Source organism: Antedon bifida, chromosome 11 (genome assembly GCF_963402885.1).
Source record: "Antedon bifida chromosome 11, ecAntBifi1.1, whole genome shotgun sequence".
NCBI classification, from domain to species: domain Eukaryota; kingdom Metazoa; phylum Echinodermata; class Crinoidea; order Comatulida; family Antedonidae; genus Antedon; species Antedon bifida.
Window position 1 is genome coordinate 19,054,105 of NC_136236.1, and position 17,155 is coordinate 19,071,259.

General features: G+C 31.5%; 3 protein-coding genes across 3 annotated transcripts; 2 read left to right on the plus strand and 1 right to left on the minus strand.

Moving 5' to 3' along the window:
- The first annotated feature begins 3,615 nt into the window (after nt 1–3,615).
- LOC144856529 (uncharacterized) lies at nt 3,616–6,139 on the plus strand. Its single transcript, XM_078714545.1, has 4 exons — nt 3,616–3,720; nt 4,626–4,718; nt 4,856–5,509; nt 5,641–6,139. The coding sequence occupies exons 2-4, from the start codon at nt 4,634–4,636 to the stop codon at nt 5,868–5,870; spliced, it is 969 nt and encodes a 322-aa protein (XP_078570671.1). The 5' UTR covers nt 3,616–3,720; nt 4,626–4,633; the 3' UTR covers nt 5,871–6,139.
- Nucleotides 6,140–7,318: 1,179 nt separating this feature from the next.
- On the minus strand, nt 7,319–10,112 carry LOC144856535 (uncharacterized). The gene is made up of 4 exons (XM_078714553.1): nt 9,986–10,112; nt 9,125–9,298; nt 8,621–8,863; nt 7,319–8,285 (listed from the first exon to the last, which is right to left on the minus strand). The coding sequence occupies exons 1-4, from the start codon at nt 10,053–10,055 to the stop codon at nt 8,062–8,064; spliced, it is 711 nt and encodes a 236-aa protein (XP_078570679.1). The 5' UTR covers nt 10,056–10,112; the 3' UTR covers nt 7,319–8,061.
- A 2,195-nt stretch (nt 10,113–12,307) lies between these two features.
- LOC144855251 (fibropellin-3-like) lies at nt 12,308–16,955 on the plus strand. The gene is made up of 8 exons (XM_078713055.1): nt 12,308–12,362; nt 12,717–12,854; nt 13,254–13,417; nt 13,855–14,032; nt 14,962–15,072; nt 15,386–15,532; nt 15,867–15,968; nt 16,610–16,955. Exons 1-8 carry the CDS (start codon nt 12,308–12,310, stop codon nt 16,828–16,830), a joined length of 1,116 nt encoding a protein of 371 aa, XP_078569181.1. The 3' UTR covers nt 16,831–16,955.
- Nucleotides 16,956–17,155: the final 200 nt, after the last annotated feature.

The window sequence follows — 17,155 nt, forward strand, 5'->3', positions numbered from 1 at the left end:
CAGTAAGAAACTAATTTAATTATGTCATGTATGGTAAAATCCATCTTAAAGGGGAAATGTTAACTTGAAATGTGAACGGTATTTGAACAGATTACACCAGTATTGCGTATCTGAGTATTGAAGACGTAAAGAGACCAATATCTGTATAACAAGATTATTATTTATTATTATAACATATTGAAAAAAATAAAATTATAGAAATTAATTATATAATTATTATTTTAATTAGAATAGCAGTCTACAGTATCAGACTCATTTAAATGCTGTATTATTTGAAGTAATGTTATGTTAATAACATTTTTGTATTTAACACTTTTATTTTTTCACTAAATTCACAGAAATATAAAAATGTAAAACACATATGTTTTACCAATGTTGAGATATCTTTTAAAGCATAACATATTGATCATATTGGCACATATCCTCGTATAGAAAGCAAAATAATGTATGTTTATCACAAAATAAAAGAATAATAGTTCAACAGTAATATAAGGTATATTATTATATTAACATCTTTAACATGCGTCAACTATTATCTGTTTTAGGCTAATTTTGATTTCTAAACAAACACATTCAAAATGGTTGTCGATGTTGGCCTACATTTGCCATTTTTGTTTAATAAAACGTTATAATAACTTATATTATACGAGAAATGTGAACGGCGAAGATTTCAATTAAGTGATAACGAAAGACATATTTTTATTATCAGAGAAAAATAGTCCCAAAAAAACAGCTTAGGCTCTGACCCTGAAAATATATTTTTATCCAGAATTTACCCAATTATTATCGGCTAATTTATCATAGTTTAGTGCCACAACAACTGTTCAGATTTTGATGCCGAGTAAAATTGTGTATCTATCAACAATAACAAATTTCGTCACGCTACATGCTGAGTCATTTTGGCAGACGGAAAAAAAAGTTTAGTATTTTGTGAAAACGATGGTCACGAGCCAAGTATTTTGTTTGTTCTCAAAAGTGCTTTGTTAGCCTACATCTAGGCAATATCATTATTTGAAACACATTTACGAAGCGTAAATATAACACAATTATAGATAGATAGATATTTATGTATGTAACTTGAATACATTCGCGTGGAAATGGAAATTTAACGAAATGAAAGATGGCACCGTTTTTTAAAAATAATAAAACAATAATAAAGAGTTTAATTGAATTCAGCGGAACGAAAAAAGTGTGAATGTAGCTTTATAAGTAAAATATTTATAATTATTATACGAAATTTAGTTAATTTTATAGTATATATATTACCATTGTCAACCCACCGGAGATTCATGAATTCGGAATACAAATGTCGTGTGTTTACAATGAAATATCGTGATAATGAAATGACACGGTCTACCAGGGTCGTTAATAGAAGTTGTCAACATTGAATTAGCATCGGTATAATCAGTCAAGATAAGAACTACTTAACTATAATTCAGACATCTAATCCTTTGAGATGAAATGAAGTAAAATGTATAAATGAATCATGAACAGATTTGGACACTCTGTCTTGCCTCTGTGGAAATGTATAATAAATAATAATATTGCTATACAGTAGGCCTAACTTAATTCTATAATAATGATGATTCTAAAACTAAATTCGAGTGTTTTTAAAAAGTTGACCTTTGATATGAAGCATACATGTCTCAAGTTTTCATTGACAATTGTTTGTTGGTTTCGAATTTATATCAGTCATACCATAATTCCACCATAAACATCGCGGGTAAGTTACGATGTGCAACTCTGGTGTCATGCTGACTCTTTATAAGGGTTTAGAGAAATAAATAGCAGAATTTCTATTTGGAAAAAAGTAAAAAATATTCAGTCACAAATGAAGAGAGAGAGTCTCATTAAATAGTTCAACAGTCATGCATTCGGACTTATAATTCTCTGACAGAATTACACTGTGCGTTATCTGATCGACTTAATCAAAGAATGGAAATCACAGACCTTGCATTTTACCGAGAGTACCCGGTGCACCTAATTGGAAAATAATCTAGCGGGCGGTTCCATGTGCTTTCGCGTGTCTACCTTAATATGCAATAAGATGAATTTTAAAGTTAATCCTGCTCTGTTTTCTTATACAAATGAACAAAGTATTATGGAACAGTATTAATTTGAACAGATGGAAATTGAGTAATCTCCCTCTTCCATGATTGAGACATATCCAAGCACGCATTCAGATCTGTCAAGATAAAGTTTCGATTGCATTATTTTGTCCCTGCAGAGCATGCGCATCTGCAGCTCATTTGAGAATTAAGAGGTGTAACTCAAGTATACTTAGCCTAACATAAATTGTACTTCAAAGCCGCCACAGACTTTCCACTTTGTCTAGACATCGAGTTTCGTTATTTCCGTTTCATAATGATTCGATCTCATTTTATCGTTCATTTGTATTCAATGTTATTTGTAATCAGCATTTTTTTATCTGTCTACTGTTCAATTTATCTGTTTGAATGCAGTTTACCCTCAGCAGCATGCTGTCATAATTTAAACTAGGTACATCTATTCGAGAATATAAATATTAATCCTAACATTATTTACAACTTCTTATTCATTTATTTATTTTAGTCGCCAATACATAGTACAGTTGATTATGGCTAAGATCTTGCATCAATAAGATTAGATAACTGCAATTAATTCGATTTATGACTAACCAACTGATAATATACTCCTGACGAACAGTTCGTTCATGGTTCAACATTGTTACATGTGCAGTCGAACCTCCGTGACCGGCCATCTTCCTTAACGGCCGCACTTTCAAAAGCCTGTTTGTTCTTCTATCTAATTAGTGCATTTGGTGACTCCAGTAAGCGACCACCTCCCGTAAACGGCCGCGGCCACTTTTTGCCACCCGAAAAATTTGTAATGACGTTTGACAACAAAAATTTTGATACTTGTGCTTTATACATTAGCTTTATTCAAAGCAGCTTTTAAAAACATTCTGTGAAGAATATTCAAGTTTCTTTTTGTGTATACTGTATATAAGTCAAATGTTATCAAAACTACAGAAACGTACACAAAAGGGAATTGTTCCGAGTAGAACTGAAACATTTATTACCAGATCAATACTAGTATTAATAATATATTTCTTATTATTTTTTATTGAAGTTAACGTTCATAATTATATAGTTTTTAATTTAATTTCATCCGTAAAACAGAAAATTGAAATTAAATAAAAGTGGACCGAGGCTACAAAGGGAAACAGTTAGACAATTTCTAAACAAAATAGAAAAATAAAATAAGAATAAAACCATATATAATAATAATATATAATATAACAAAATACCTATACAATTAAATGTTCTTGGCTCTGTTAGTATTTAATCATTATTATACTTTATTTATTAAAAAACATTCCACATTAGTTGCAACAAATTACAACTCATTGCCAATGACCAGATTGCGTGTAACTTTTACATGCACAAAACACCAAAATATGAATGCAATACAAGATGTTTGTGTATTGCATGCACATACTTATTGGTACAAAGATGATAACCATATTAGGAAGAATCGAATTCAGAGTAGATGTGTATAAAACAACGTTATATTCTTTGCCAAATAAAATTCCCCAAACAATTTTAGAATTGGACTTCTATTGCAAACAATCACCGGAAACACTATTGAAAATCTTATATAAAATCGAACTGTTGATCAACAACTACAATCTATTTGGTTTCTGATTCAAATAGTATCGTTAGGTAGCCTATAATTGCGGTAAGGTAGTCTTTCATTTTTATTTAACCTTATATTTTACTGATATTAGATCAGTTATTGAATATGCATACCCTGGTTCACTGGCTTAAATAACAACGTGCAGTTAGGTTCATGCTTCTGGGGTCCCGGGGCCAGGGACTACACCGGGCTTTCCAGTTGACCGATTGCTGGGGATTAGCAGGAGGTACCTCACTAAACAGAAGTCAGAGAGACACCGTCTATATCACGTTATTTCCCAAAAATACAACCGCAGACACAGCAAATCTTTCTCAACACCTTTCACTCGAACTAACAGATCTGGAAATGTCATCATCAACTTCGGACTATCACATGAATGGTGATTGGGTCGGTGCCTCTTACATGATTGTCCTGCCTGTTTAATTAATCTTTCCACTTTTGAAATTTTTTTGGAGAGATGAGCAATTGTATTTTTTTACATTATTTTGTTATTGTAAATAGAAAGTCAGAATAATTTTAAAGATCAATTAGTTTATTGCCTCTTCAATCTTTTGATGTAGGCCTATTATTGAAGAGATGAGCAATTGTATTTATTATATTTATTATCGTAGATTGTATTAGGCCTACTGATATTTTTTATTTTACTTTGTTGTCGAAAGAAGAAATTTGAATATTGAATATTTTTGTTGTCAAACGTTGTTTTGGAGCAATTTACCTTTAAAAGCAGCATATTTTCAATACTGTCTAGTATCATACGAAAATACCGTGATAACATTTATTCCAAATGTATCGTATGAAAATATCATAGGTAGTCAATAACCTAACCTTACATAATACAAGCATCAAGCATGTGATACACAACATGCTTATTACGGACTTTTTCTTGATACTGAGCAAATACTAGTGTCAAATGTACATTTAAAACATTATAATTATTTTACTTTCAGTCCAGAAGATGAAACTACTGGTATACGTGTTAGTGTTTGCGTGTATTTGTACACACGTCCGTGCTCAAATGTGGTCTAACAGGTGGTTTCGACGTAAGTTTTTCCTTCTTTCATTTTTTCAAAATTGATTATGCTTTTGTTTAAATTTAACTATTTTAATTACAAATAATAATAGATAGAAAATGGAATATCATCCAACTTCAAACAGTGTCAATTCAATTTGTATTCAGGTTCTAATTGGTTTGACAACTCATGGAATACTGGTATGCGACCACTCAATTCATGGTCTACAGTGCCAAATGACGGATGGTTTAATAACAATTGGAATACACAACCAGTTGGATGGTCAGACAGTTGGCGTACTGGTACCATACCCACGGGTTGGACAGGTACTCGTGATAGCTGGTATCAATGGTATAGTTGGTACAGCTGGAACGCATGGCAAGGTGCACCACGTGGTGGCTTACCTTTTTCAAGAACGGCACTCCTTCAAGGAACTTCACCGGAAAATTCAATTAATAATGGTCCACGTCGACCAGATATACCCCGTCAAAACAGACCAGAAACTGCATCAACGCAAAACAAACCAGAAATTAGGCCTACACTTCCAATCCCAACAACTCGCACCAGAAATAGGGGTGAGAGCGGGAGACAGAGGCCATCGTACCGCAACAAGCGAAACATTGATAACATTCCTTCGATAGCCAATGTGATCGATAAGTTTGCGCGCGAACCAACTGGTCCTGTTGACGTCTGTCCAAGCACATACACACCACTATGTGGTAACGACAACCGTACTTACAGCAATGCATGTGAGTTGATAAAGGCTGCTTCAACTAATGCTTGTCTTGATTTTGCTTATGAAGGTGAATGTAACAGTCAAAGTAAGTTATATTTGTTAATAATCTAGTTGAAGAATGGTTAACTAATAGGTTAAATGATAAAAATATCTAATACAAATCATTATGCCATTGTTATTATTATTTTCATTTATGTATTATCAACATTTTTGTAGAAGAATTAACATGTTTTGATTGTCAAGAAGAAGACGCCCAACTCGATATAATTACCAATATGGTTTCAGCAGACATCGATTGGTTGACCTACAGTATGGTAGTCTGTGGAACTGATGGAAACACCTACAGTTCACTATGTCATCTGTGTAAAAGCAAATGCTTAAATCATAGCGAAAAACTTCGACCAAAACATAGAGGGCAGTGTGGCGCTCCGTTTGTGTTCAACTAGGCGGTAGCAAGGTACACGTTCTATACTTGTTATTAATCAGTTTTTGGACATTCGAAAATGAGGCTTAACGTGCTTATCATCATTATATAAGATTTATTGAGTAATAATATTATCTATTATTAAAAAATAATACAGTTAAAAGGATTTACATAGGTAAATCTTTTTTATTTGTGTCATAATATGTACCGTAAAGTTCATTTTTTAAAGATGTACCGTATTGTCCACAAAAACATAAACAAATAAAGATTAATAAAATCAGACTTTGAATAGGCCATTTTGCAGTTTTATTAAAGTTATTCACTTCTGTAGAAAAAAATCAACAAAAATTATTAATTCACTTATAAAAAGACAAAAGAAACGGTTAATTTTAACCAAAAACCATTTTGTCTGACAATTTAGGTATGTTTTGCTTTAAATTACATTTTTCGATCGATCGATTGATTTTGGTCAAAGTAAATAACTATTATGTGACATTAAATTATTTTTTTAGGAGGACAATATATCTGTCATAGTTTTATTTTACAATATTTAACAAATGAATTATAGTACATTGTATGTAGTTTCTGTAATATAATGTGATATGATGTTTCAAGTGTAATTTTTCAAGAATATTTGTACAACCAGCCGCCATGAACAGATTATATATTCTGGAGATGTCGGTCAGTTATGTTTCCTTTACATTACGGTACGTAATGCAAAATTCGGAACAAATAATGTATAATTTACATTTTTTTTACCACAATTATTTGGCGAACATCTAAGACACACTTCGCTTTTTATCATTTAAATATAGGTGTACTTGGCATGTATAACTAATTATTCCAAAGTAACTATTAGGCTAGCTGATTACCTATAATATCTTGCTACCACAGTCTATCGTATAATAATATGGATCATCGCTTACAGATTTCTGTTTACATTTCTATTATCACTATTATTTTAATTGTATACTGTGCCTATAACTTTATTGTATTCTCTTTTGTATGAGAAACACCAGTTCTTCATAATTAATGTAAAACAAAATTATAAATAAATACTGCAATTGATAAAAGTTAAATTGAAAAAAGAAATGTTAAAAGGAAAAACTATTTGAAAAATAAACATAAATTACAAACATAAAAATTATTAAATAAGGATTATTCTAACTGAAACAAAGTTATAACACATGTGTGCCCAATGCAATAGTGTTGAAAATTATGGCCATTTATTGTGTAATGGTACGGATGCAAATGATATAGATTGTATAAATTAACTGAATAAATATATATCGATATATTCTACTTGACGCAATGCTCCCGGATATCGCTTTTTTCGGTTCGGCATGCGCAGCAATCAAAGTCAAATTACACACTAAATGTTATTCTTTATCCTTTCATTTATCTTGTCTGACATGTCAATCCGAGCTAATGTTCTATCACCGGTCATTCAATGATAAATTGACGTCAAAATTATCTGTTTTTGTCCCATTTAAATGTTTCGGTTGTGACGTCACTAGCAACAATTGAATCCAATAAGGACACGCTGTGAATTACGTCATTATTTTGTCGGTTACGCATTACACAGTGCTGACGTACTAAAACAATTATTGGATCGTAGCACTGGCAGAACACGCCGCTGAATTTTAACACGTTTTAATTCATTGCGTATTCAACTTAAATACTACTTTAACTCATTAAATCTCACATAAAACTGAATTACTCCGTATTACAACACTGTGAAACATGTTATATTAGTTTATTCAGCTATTTTTATATTTAACATAATAAAGTACATAGCATTGTAATTGACAATGTATAAGTAAAAAATATATAAGAAATGTTATTTATTATTATTTCCACCTGTATTTCATTTACTTAAAAAACAAAAGAAACTGTTAATTTTTTTTTAAAGTAACTTGAAGCATTGTATACACAATTATTATTTTTATTATTATTATTATTAATATTATTATAAAAACAATTTTATTTTTAAAGGTGCGATGAAATCAAGAACAAATAGAAATAGTGTAAATTTAACAATTTACAAGAACATTTTCAAAAAATTTAAAACAAAAAGACTGGAAACAAATTTGTTAACGGTAATGAAGATAGAATTATTCATAAAATATTTCATAGAATACTTTTGTGATAATAAATATCATTGATATTATTAATAATTGTAGATTGGCTCTATTCCACGGCGGTAAAATTACTCAGCATTCCCCACGATAATCTAAATCTAAATCAGGGTTTGCCGTACATGCAAGTGCATTTAATACGCATAGGCTCGGATATGTCACGCCATCTGTCCCACAGACTGGGTCAAACTCCAGAGGGCATGATTCTCTGCATAATTCTGTTGTTGTGGTCGCATTTGTTGGAAGATCGTAACTTTCTGTTGTGACTGACATTTCGAACATGGTCGTCTCTGGAACATCTGATAAAAACAAACAGGTTCATTCATTCAATATGGAACTTTTGTATATTCACTTGATTGCAGTCTGCAATAATATAGCCAAGTCAGGTTAAACAGTTTTGTTGGTGTAAGTTCAAGTAAAAACATCAAAACCAATGATAAGAGTTTTTTCCACAAATTGTTCAAGCATATTATATTTGTTACATGCACTTGCTAAAGATGAAGATACATCTAATGAATACATTACCAAAAGTTGCAATTGTTATCCTTTTATTTTTAAAATACATGAACAGGGACAGGATTTATTCATATCTAATATTTTGAATACGCCGAAAACGCCAAAGTATTCAACTAACCTGTATACACTTCTGGTGTCGTCCTGGTTTTTACACCCTCTATCTGGGTAGTTTTTGGTGTGTCTTTAGTAGGCTGTACCTCGGTGCTAGTTTCTTCTTCTTCGCTTTCATCTGAGCATGGGTTTTTATCAACAATTGTTAGTCCTTTGCTTAGTATGTTTCGCTGTTTAAGTTCACATATTGTGTACGTCTTGCCATCAGAGCAGCACACTTCGATTGGTTTAACTTTTCTTTTTTGACAGTCTGGCAACAGAAATAATAATATTAGGCCTATAATTACTTTTTTGATTTTTTTTTATATTTTAATTATACATCCAACAATCATTGGCCACTTTGCCTATAGACATAAAATAAATAATAAAAAAATAAATAACAACCTTTGGCCAATTACAGAATGTTATAATAAAAATAGTAGTTAATATTATTCAAAACGTATACTGCACTGTATTATTGTAACAACAACAGCAGCAGAAATGAATTTATTAAACAAAAAAGCAGTCTTACATTGTCTAGTAGGGCATCTGTGATTTGAATCAATTAGAAATAATGACTCATCACTCATTCTTTTAAAATCATGAAGTGAGTAAGTCTTTAAATTTGAAGCACAGATTCTTTTATTTCGTTTGTGTCCATGTTTTCTGTTTTCACCACTTTCATCGTCGTCTTCTTCACTGTCATCTGACAAACAAAAACAATATTACTGATATGATTTAAACAAATATATATATATTTATTAATTCTAAACTGCTTATTGTAAATCAATTTTAATCGAAATACCCATTCAGTTAATATAGTAGGTATATTGAAAATGAGGAAATATACTAGTTAGGCCTAATACTATATTGAAAATAAGGAAGAAACCCGCATAAGTATGTTTATATATATAGATATTAAGAACATCATAACATTCCGATTGCAATTTCTTTCTGATATTCATTAACTTAGACCATAGTAATATAAACTCCGAGTTTTCGAAAGGTACCATTTTTCTTGGAATGTCTTTTGGATAATAAAAGTATGATAATAGTCGTAGTCGTTTTCTTGTTGACAATTAACTAACAGTGACTAAGCATACTTTAAAGCGTCGTACAGCTACTACGTTAATACCAATAAGCATCAGAATTTTGATAATCCGGGCAGATAAACAATAATGACAACATCCTTAACTTAAAACAGAGACTCTCAAAGCCAGAAACAATGGGTTAAAATGAATTTAAATAAGCCTGGCTTCATGTGCGAGGTCATTTGAAACATAGATTTCGACATGAACTAAATATTAAATAGATTCATGCAATAATTCTTTATCTATCATTAGGCATTATAATGTATTACACATTAAGTAAGCCTCGTAAATTATTAACAAACCTGCTTTTGAAAATTGTACTATGGTAGAAAGGCAGAATAACAAGATCAGCGCATGTATAACGACGTCCATTTTCTATATGATATAAGTGAATTTTAATGACTGTTCCCTGTTCCGCAGGACATGACTGTTTCCCTTATAAACGGATAAGGATTGTCTTATCAACGTGTATTAACCGGGCATTGATAATCTCCTGTACATTTTAATATGGAAGTTATCATCATATCGATCGTGCATCATAATACGATCGATTGTTGTGATTATATATTAACTTTTCTTTATCTTAACTATAATACTGAGAAATTAAACTACTTAAGAGATAGTAAAGTTTGACTTACGTACGTTACAAACGTGAAGAGGATAATTCACAAACGTAGCTGCTTACTTTGTAAGTTTGTAAATAAAACTGCAGAAATTCCGACTTTTTACAACTAAGCATACTGTCTGTCTATTCTGTATCTAACTATAACTATATAATACCACATATTTGAAGGAACATAACACAACCTGAAATTACATGCAATGTCTTAATTTGCCATAATTATTAAATGTTCTGTGAGTGACTCTAAACGTTCTAAACAATACTTGGTCTAGAATTAAAGGAAATGAGACAAATATTACATAGGCACAGAAATAAGCTACAGTTCAGATCAGTCGTCGTAATGGTCAGGATAGGATTTTAGTCTGTTTTCCAGTCGTCGTAATTGGCCCAACAGAGGCTTTTAGTCTGTTTTCCAGCCGTCGTAATTTGTTAACTATTGTGATTCATTAGATTTAACGATCGTAAAGTTGAACTCAGCTCAACTTCAACGATTGCTGATTTTTTCACAATTTTTAGAGATTTTCATTTTATTTTTAAGTTAAAACAACAACATATAATCCAAGACAATGGTTCAGTGCCCTGGGGATTGCCATGATTGCTAAGACTATCGATTTGGGTCTCCATACTACACTTTGAACATATACAAGTAAACATAAAAAATACATATAGGATAGGCCTATATAAAATTGAACAAGACCATATACATGGCTGCAGTCGCGTGCTCAAGTTTGTGTTTACCGACCAACCGACCGACATAGTGAGCTGTAGAGTCAAAAATATCATAGTGTCAAAACCGAACAATCATAACAAATATTAAAAACATATTATATCATTTACAGTTAAAATGGTTTATGTGTACAAACAATTAAAGCTGCCTGCTACAAGATTGGAGAGCTGTCACAAATGTGTTACAACTAAATAAAGAATGTTCTTTAATATAATTAGGAAAATATTGCACGGGAAATATGAGTATACAATGAATATTTAAAAGAATTTGTTCTGCCATATTTGTGTTTAAAGAAAACCGATTCAGTATATCTTGGATTAAAATCAACAAAATCATGAATATATAAGAAAATACACTCTCTGGTCGATAGATGGTATATTTAAATGTTCGAGCTGCTGCTCAAAATCGCCCATTGCACAAAGTTTTGTGATCTTTCGAAGAGGTTTGTTTATGCTATTAATATGTTATTTTTGTTGAGGGGCAGCATACTCTAGTATGAGCTTACTAGCGTTAACTCAACACAATTCAACGTTACTCAATGTCGACTGGAAAACAGGCTGTTTACCACTTGCGGCGTGCATACAGTGTTGCGTCCAATTAAAATATAGAATAAACGTAATAGATAAACGTAATAGATAAACATAAGTAACCCAATATTTATGCGAATTGCAATATAATGTGTGTCATTGTTTAAAGTTTTACATAGAAACACTATATTTTAACAACATAATGTGTGTTGTTTAATGGTATTGAAAATTGGCTTTTTAAAACTACTTTTTATAGCATTTCAATATAATTTAAATTAATGTCCTTATTAATAGTATCCAAATAAATTGTAAATGTTTAGGATTTGAATGAGGAGAGCAATTTCATGAGTTAAAAGATTGACTTTATAATAATTATATTATATATACCGGCCAGCCAGATCTGACGTTTGCAGGACCAAAGTATATATCTAACACGTGACATTTTTTAGATACCCCTCAACCCAGTCTTCATCTTATAGACCTATGTATTATGTAACTAATAAAATAAGCTTATGATATAATGATTGTTAAAAACCTTCAAACAATTATTATCAAATACATAATATTCAAGTTACCACATAAAAGCGGTGACATGTATGTGTAACATGTATTAACTACAATTATCAATTTATCTTATTTTCCTGTTTTTAAAAAAAATAAATAACATTTACAGATTAGTAAAACCTATATATATTAAGCAGCAAAAAATATAACAATTTATTTGTGTCAGGAAAGATTTTGAAACAGTATGGAGTATATAATCTTACTCGTAACTCTGTTGGCTGGAACTGCTAATTCAGAAAGTTTGTAACAATTTTTTTATCTTGCTGTATTGTTTTAAGCTAATTAAAAAATTTAGCATAATTGTATGTCATATCTTTATGTTGTTTATATTATTTGAATGCAATGTGTGCTGGACTCTGTACTTTAGGGCTACAAAGATTAGATACATTGTATGGGTAGTATCAGGGAAGAGTGAATAGTAGTATTAACTTTGTTTAAGTGATATTAATTAATAATGAAGTAACATTGTCATTTATATAGTGCCTTTACAATGATCAAAAAGTAAATATAACCAGATATGATTACAATAATTCAATCTGTAACTGGATATAGATTGATTACATATCATATCACACGTAATAACTATTGTTAAGTTTGTGAGAATGACACCATCTGTGAGAATGGAGCAAGTTGTATAGGAGCACTACGAAGTACAATATACACTTGCCAGTGTACATTTGAGTGGCAAGGAATAAACTGCAATGAACCTTTAATACAATTCAATATTCGAAGTAAGTACATTTTATTAACATTATTTAAATATTTTCCAGATGGAATAAATAATTTTATCTATTTTTTTGTTGAATATGCCATTTCAATGATACATAATAGTTATTCACCTTGAATCGAGAAAATATATATATACCTTAAATAAGGCTGTAAAATCAAGGCAACAAATAGTGGGTTTTTGGCTAAATGTATCTGTTTACTTTGCCTTCTTAAAAAATAAGTTAAATCAATATCTTAGTTTTTTTCTATCTAATTAAATAACTTTATCAAAACTGCAAAATGGCCTATTTAAAATCTGATTTTAATAATCTTCTTGCGCTGTTCATGGTTTGGGAGACAATACATCTTTAATCATTGCTGTACCATTCCATTCTACTTTTAACATTTACATTTATTTATAGGTGATGGTTTTTGCGGATACAATCAATATGAAGATCAAGGTGTTATAGAAAGCCCAAACTTTAACAACTCTGATACTTACGAAAACAATCTGGAATGTTACTACCTTGTTCGTGTCCACAATGCTCAACAAATTACATTTACAATAGAATCTTTTGAAACAGAAGTAAGTGGCTTACCCTTTTAATCATATAATATACGAGTTCTTGTATTACCATCGAATTCCGAAGATGTAACACTTTTCAACTTCATGATCAGAGGCGTAGGCCGGTTGATTTCTGGTTGGGCGGCGGGGGGAATGCGAACATTGTAAATGTGGAACTATGCCCCTGATGCTTAAGCCTATCTCTAAAGGTCACGTTACGTCAGTGTAGCCACTATGCAAGGCGCTCTCTCATCTGGCCACACGTCAGGCTAGATTCTCGTACGGTATTACAAATGACAATAATTTGCTAAATCTATTTCTGTTTCACATGACTTACTGTTCATATTTCCTGGCAGAATTTGAAAAACACTAATAATACCTTAACTTATAAAATAATTACGAAATAAACAATCAAGACATTTAAGAACTTAAATTTGTTATCACTATATCAATTGTAGATTAATAAAGATTACCTAGAGTATGGGCAAGGCTATTCCAAGAGCAGTGATTCGTATTTTCTGGAGGGTAATATTTCTTCCGCTAGCACCTTTACTATCAATGGAAGCTACGCCTGGTTTTACTTTTTTACTGACTTCAATATGCAGAGAGGCGGGTTCTCCATCACGTATATAGCAGGTAAAATAGTGTGTTGAATTTTTATACTAGATTTTTTTTCATCCGCGAAACGGTTTTTTTTTCGTACACAAAAATGTTTCAAAAAGTACTATTAAACGATCGTTTAATAGTGCGTACTATTGCCGCTATGTGACCCACAATCGTCCAATCAAATGACAGGAATTTATTTAGGTGTTATATAATATAATATATTGTATTAAAGGTGTCGATGTAAATTTTGATCTTATCTGATGGGATAGTAATTTGTCAGCAATTATCAAAATATACATCGTATTGATATTATAGATTATAACGAGGACAGCTTTGAAAGTAGGCCTAGGCCTATATAGTATTCAAAGAATATTTATGAGTAATATGGTATAAATAATTTTGAAAATATGACTTTTCATCTTTCCCGAATGAAATTATTTGTACCATAGCACGAATATAAAAACATTTATTATTTGTGTTTAGTATTTTCATCATCACTCGCGACAGGGCAAAATGTCAACCGGAGATCGATCACCTCTATGGAGGTCACAAGTTGTTCCCGGTCTTCAATTTTGGATTATGCGCAAAGTAGCGTTGTTATGGTGTCGTTATGAGGGTTGGGCTTCATCCGGGGAAATGGAGCGATTGATAGGGCACTTACTTTTTACCATGTGATCAATCTTCCAATCAAATGACAGGAACTCCTTAAGTAATAAACCAATACTGATTGTTAATAATACTGTATCATGACTATTTTGTAATATTTACTTCACATTTTTATAAACCTGGACAGCTATTTTTACTCCCGTCACGCCACCATTGCTTGCAAATTCAAAAGGTAAAAAATACGGGCTTAATAGTTTAAATTTATCACTCTCGATCTAACTAAAATTTTACTTAATTTCACAATTAATAACAAATTAATTCACAAATAAACCACAAAATGACTGACTTTTCAGATATAAATGAATGTGGATCCAATCCATGTGAAGCTGGTGAAATATGCACTGATGGAAATAGAACGTACACGTGTACATGTCCAGAAGGCACCCAAGGACCTGGATGTACACGTAAGTGCTCAACCACAGAGTCTAATATGCAGTACTTATTTTACAGTTTCCCTTGCGCTTGCACACGGTTGGGCAGATTGCATTGTAAAAATTGTCAAGTAATTATTAAATCAAAGCTCTAAACCTCCCGAAAGGAAAGGAGGAGCTATTTAAACACCGAGGCAAAGTTACGCTTACTACACTTTTTTCTGGTTACCAAATCGGAATCCGACACCAATTTAAAAATAGCTTATCATTAATTTTACTGTTAATATTAATGCGCGTATACATATATCAGTGACGTCATTATTGATTAGATGCATAATTATTTTAGCCTGTACAAGTGAAGGATGTCATAATAGATTGCGATTGAAGTGTGGAAGTGATGGAAGAACTTATCGAAACAGATGTTACCTGAATCACGCCGCCTGTCTTGATCCTACCATCAGGGTAATATCACGTGGACCATGTACAAGCTTTGGTAAAACGACAGGCAGAAAGATAATCATTTTTCCCTGGAGTTATATAAATAAAGCTGAAATTTTAAATACACACAACAAAATTCCATTTTAAAAGCATTGAATCAGAGACATATATATAAATAACTGTGCATCACATTTCCATGTTTACGATATCATGCAAAGGGTGGAGATAAAAAATGTAGCTCCCTCTTAACGTTAAAAAAACATATACTAACTGCATTTACTACTCTTGCCAGATGCTAATTTTAATGAAGTATGCCATCTTAAATCAAGATAATTTAATAATCGTTAAAGATAATAAGACATATGTTCAAAAAAACTTTTTTTTTCTAGGTACATTTGAAGTAATAGGAGGCCCTCGCATTTGTTTGGGAATGGAAGACAGCAGTAGTAGTAGTGAAAGTTTTGAAAGAACAATTTGTCCACCCACTCAAGGTAATTCGGACTATAAAAATGCCTTTATTTGCAAATAATTTCATAATTAAATTAGGCCTAGTGCACCTGGCAACTGAAACTGATCTGATGCCAATTCTGTTTTTCAAAGATTTCACTTCTTTAATAATTTTTCCCATTTATTAATAACAAAAATTATACGATCTGAAGCTAATTTAAGTGCATACATATCGCTCGATAAAAATAGTTCTAATCTAATGTAACAATAAAAATAGATGACGCCGCAGAATATGTTTTTAAATGAAAAAATAGTATCACACAATCATACAATGCGTCTAATACTACCGTCAATTGAACGCCATGTGACCCAGTGACAAGCGTCCAATAATCAAATGACAAGAAATATTTAGGTGGTGTGTTATATTATATTTTATTATCATAATTGTTTTATTCTGTTAACTTTAACATGTTAATCAAGACGCATTCTCTTTCGCCAACAATATCAATAGGCTTAATGTTTGTTGAGATATCTATATTTAGTCTATTTAGAAGATTTCTTTAAGATTTGGCTAAACAACGTAAACACTGCCTTTTCATGTTAGATAATTATTATTCATGATGCATCCCTTTATTGTTTATCATTGCCATTTTAATTATTGTTATTATTGTTATTATCATTTTAGCACCGACGACTGAAGCAACAACTGTGAATGATATGCCTTCTACCACAGCAGCAGCTACTGCCATTCTATGTCAAAATGAATGCCCTCTCTCGTTTGAGCCCTTGTGTGGCGGTAATGGTGTTAAAAACACAACTTTTCCAAATATATGTGTATTGGAAGCTATAAAGTGCAACAATGACCCAGAATTAACTGTTATACACGAAGGTGAATGTATTGTTTAACGCTGACAACATGTTACTGTATGCTTTTTATTCATTTCTATGTGTGCCTATTATAGGAATATATCAATGAACATGTTTTGTTTAATTAACGTTAAAGTATCAAATCAAGTATCAATTTATTCAACCATATCAAAATAATAATAATAATCTAAACATGTATACAAAATATTGGCGAGAGCGACTAAGAGAGAAGCTCGTTTTCCGGCGGGTCACCCTTGGTACTGAGACATTACAAACATAAATACAGGACAATAAGCAACACATTGAACTAATGAAATAGTTGACAGCAAGTTGACAAAATGGTTATAACATAGTGATACATATG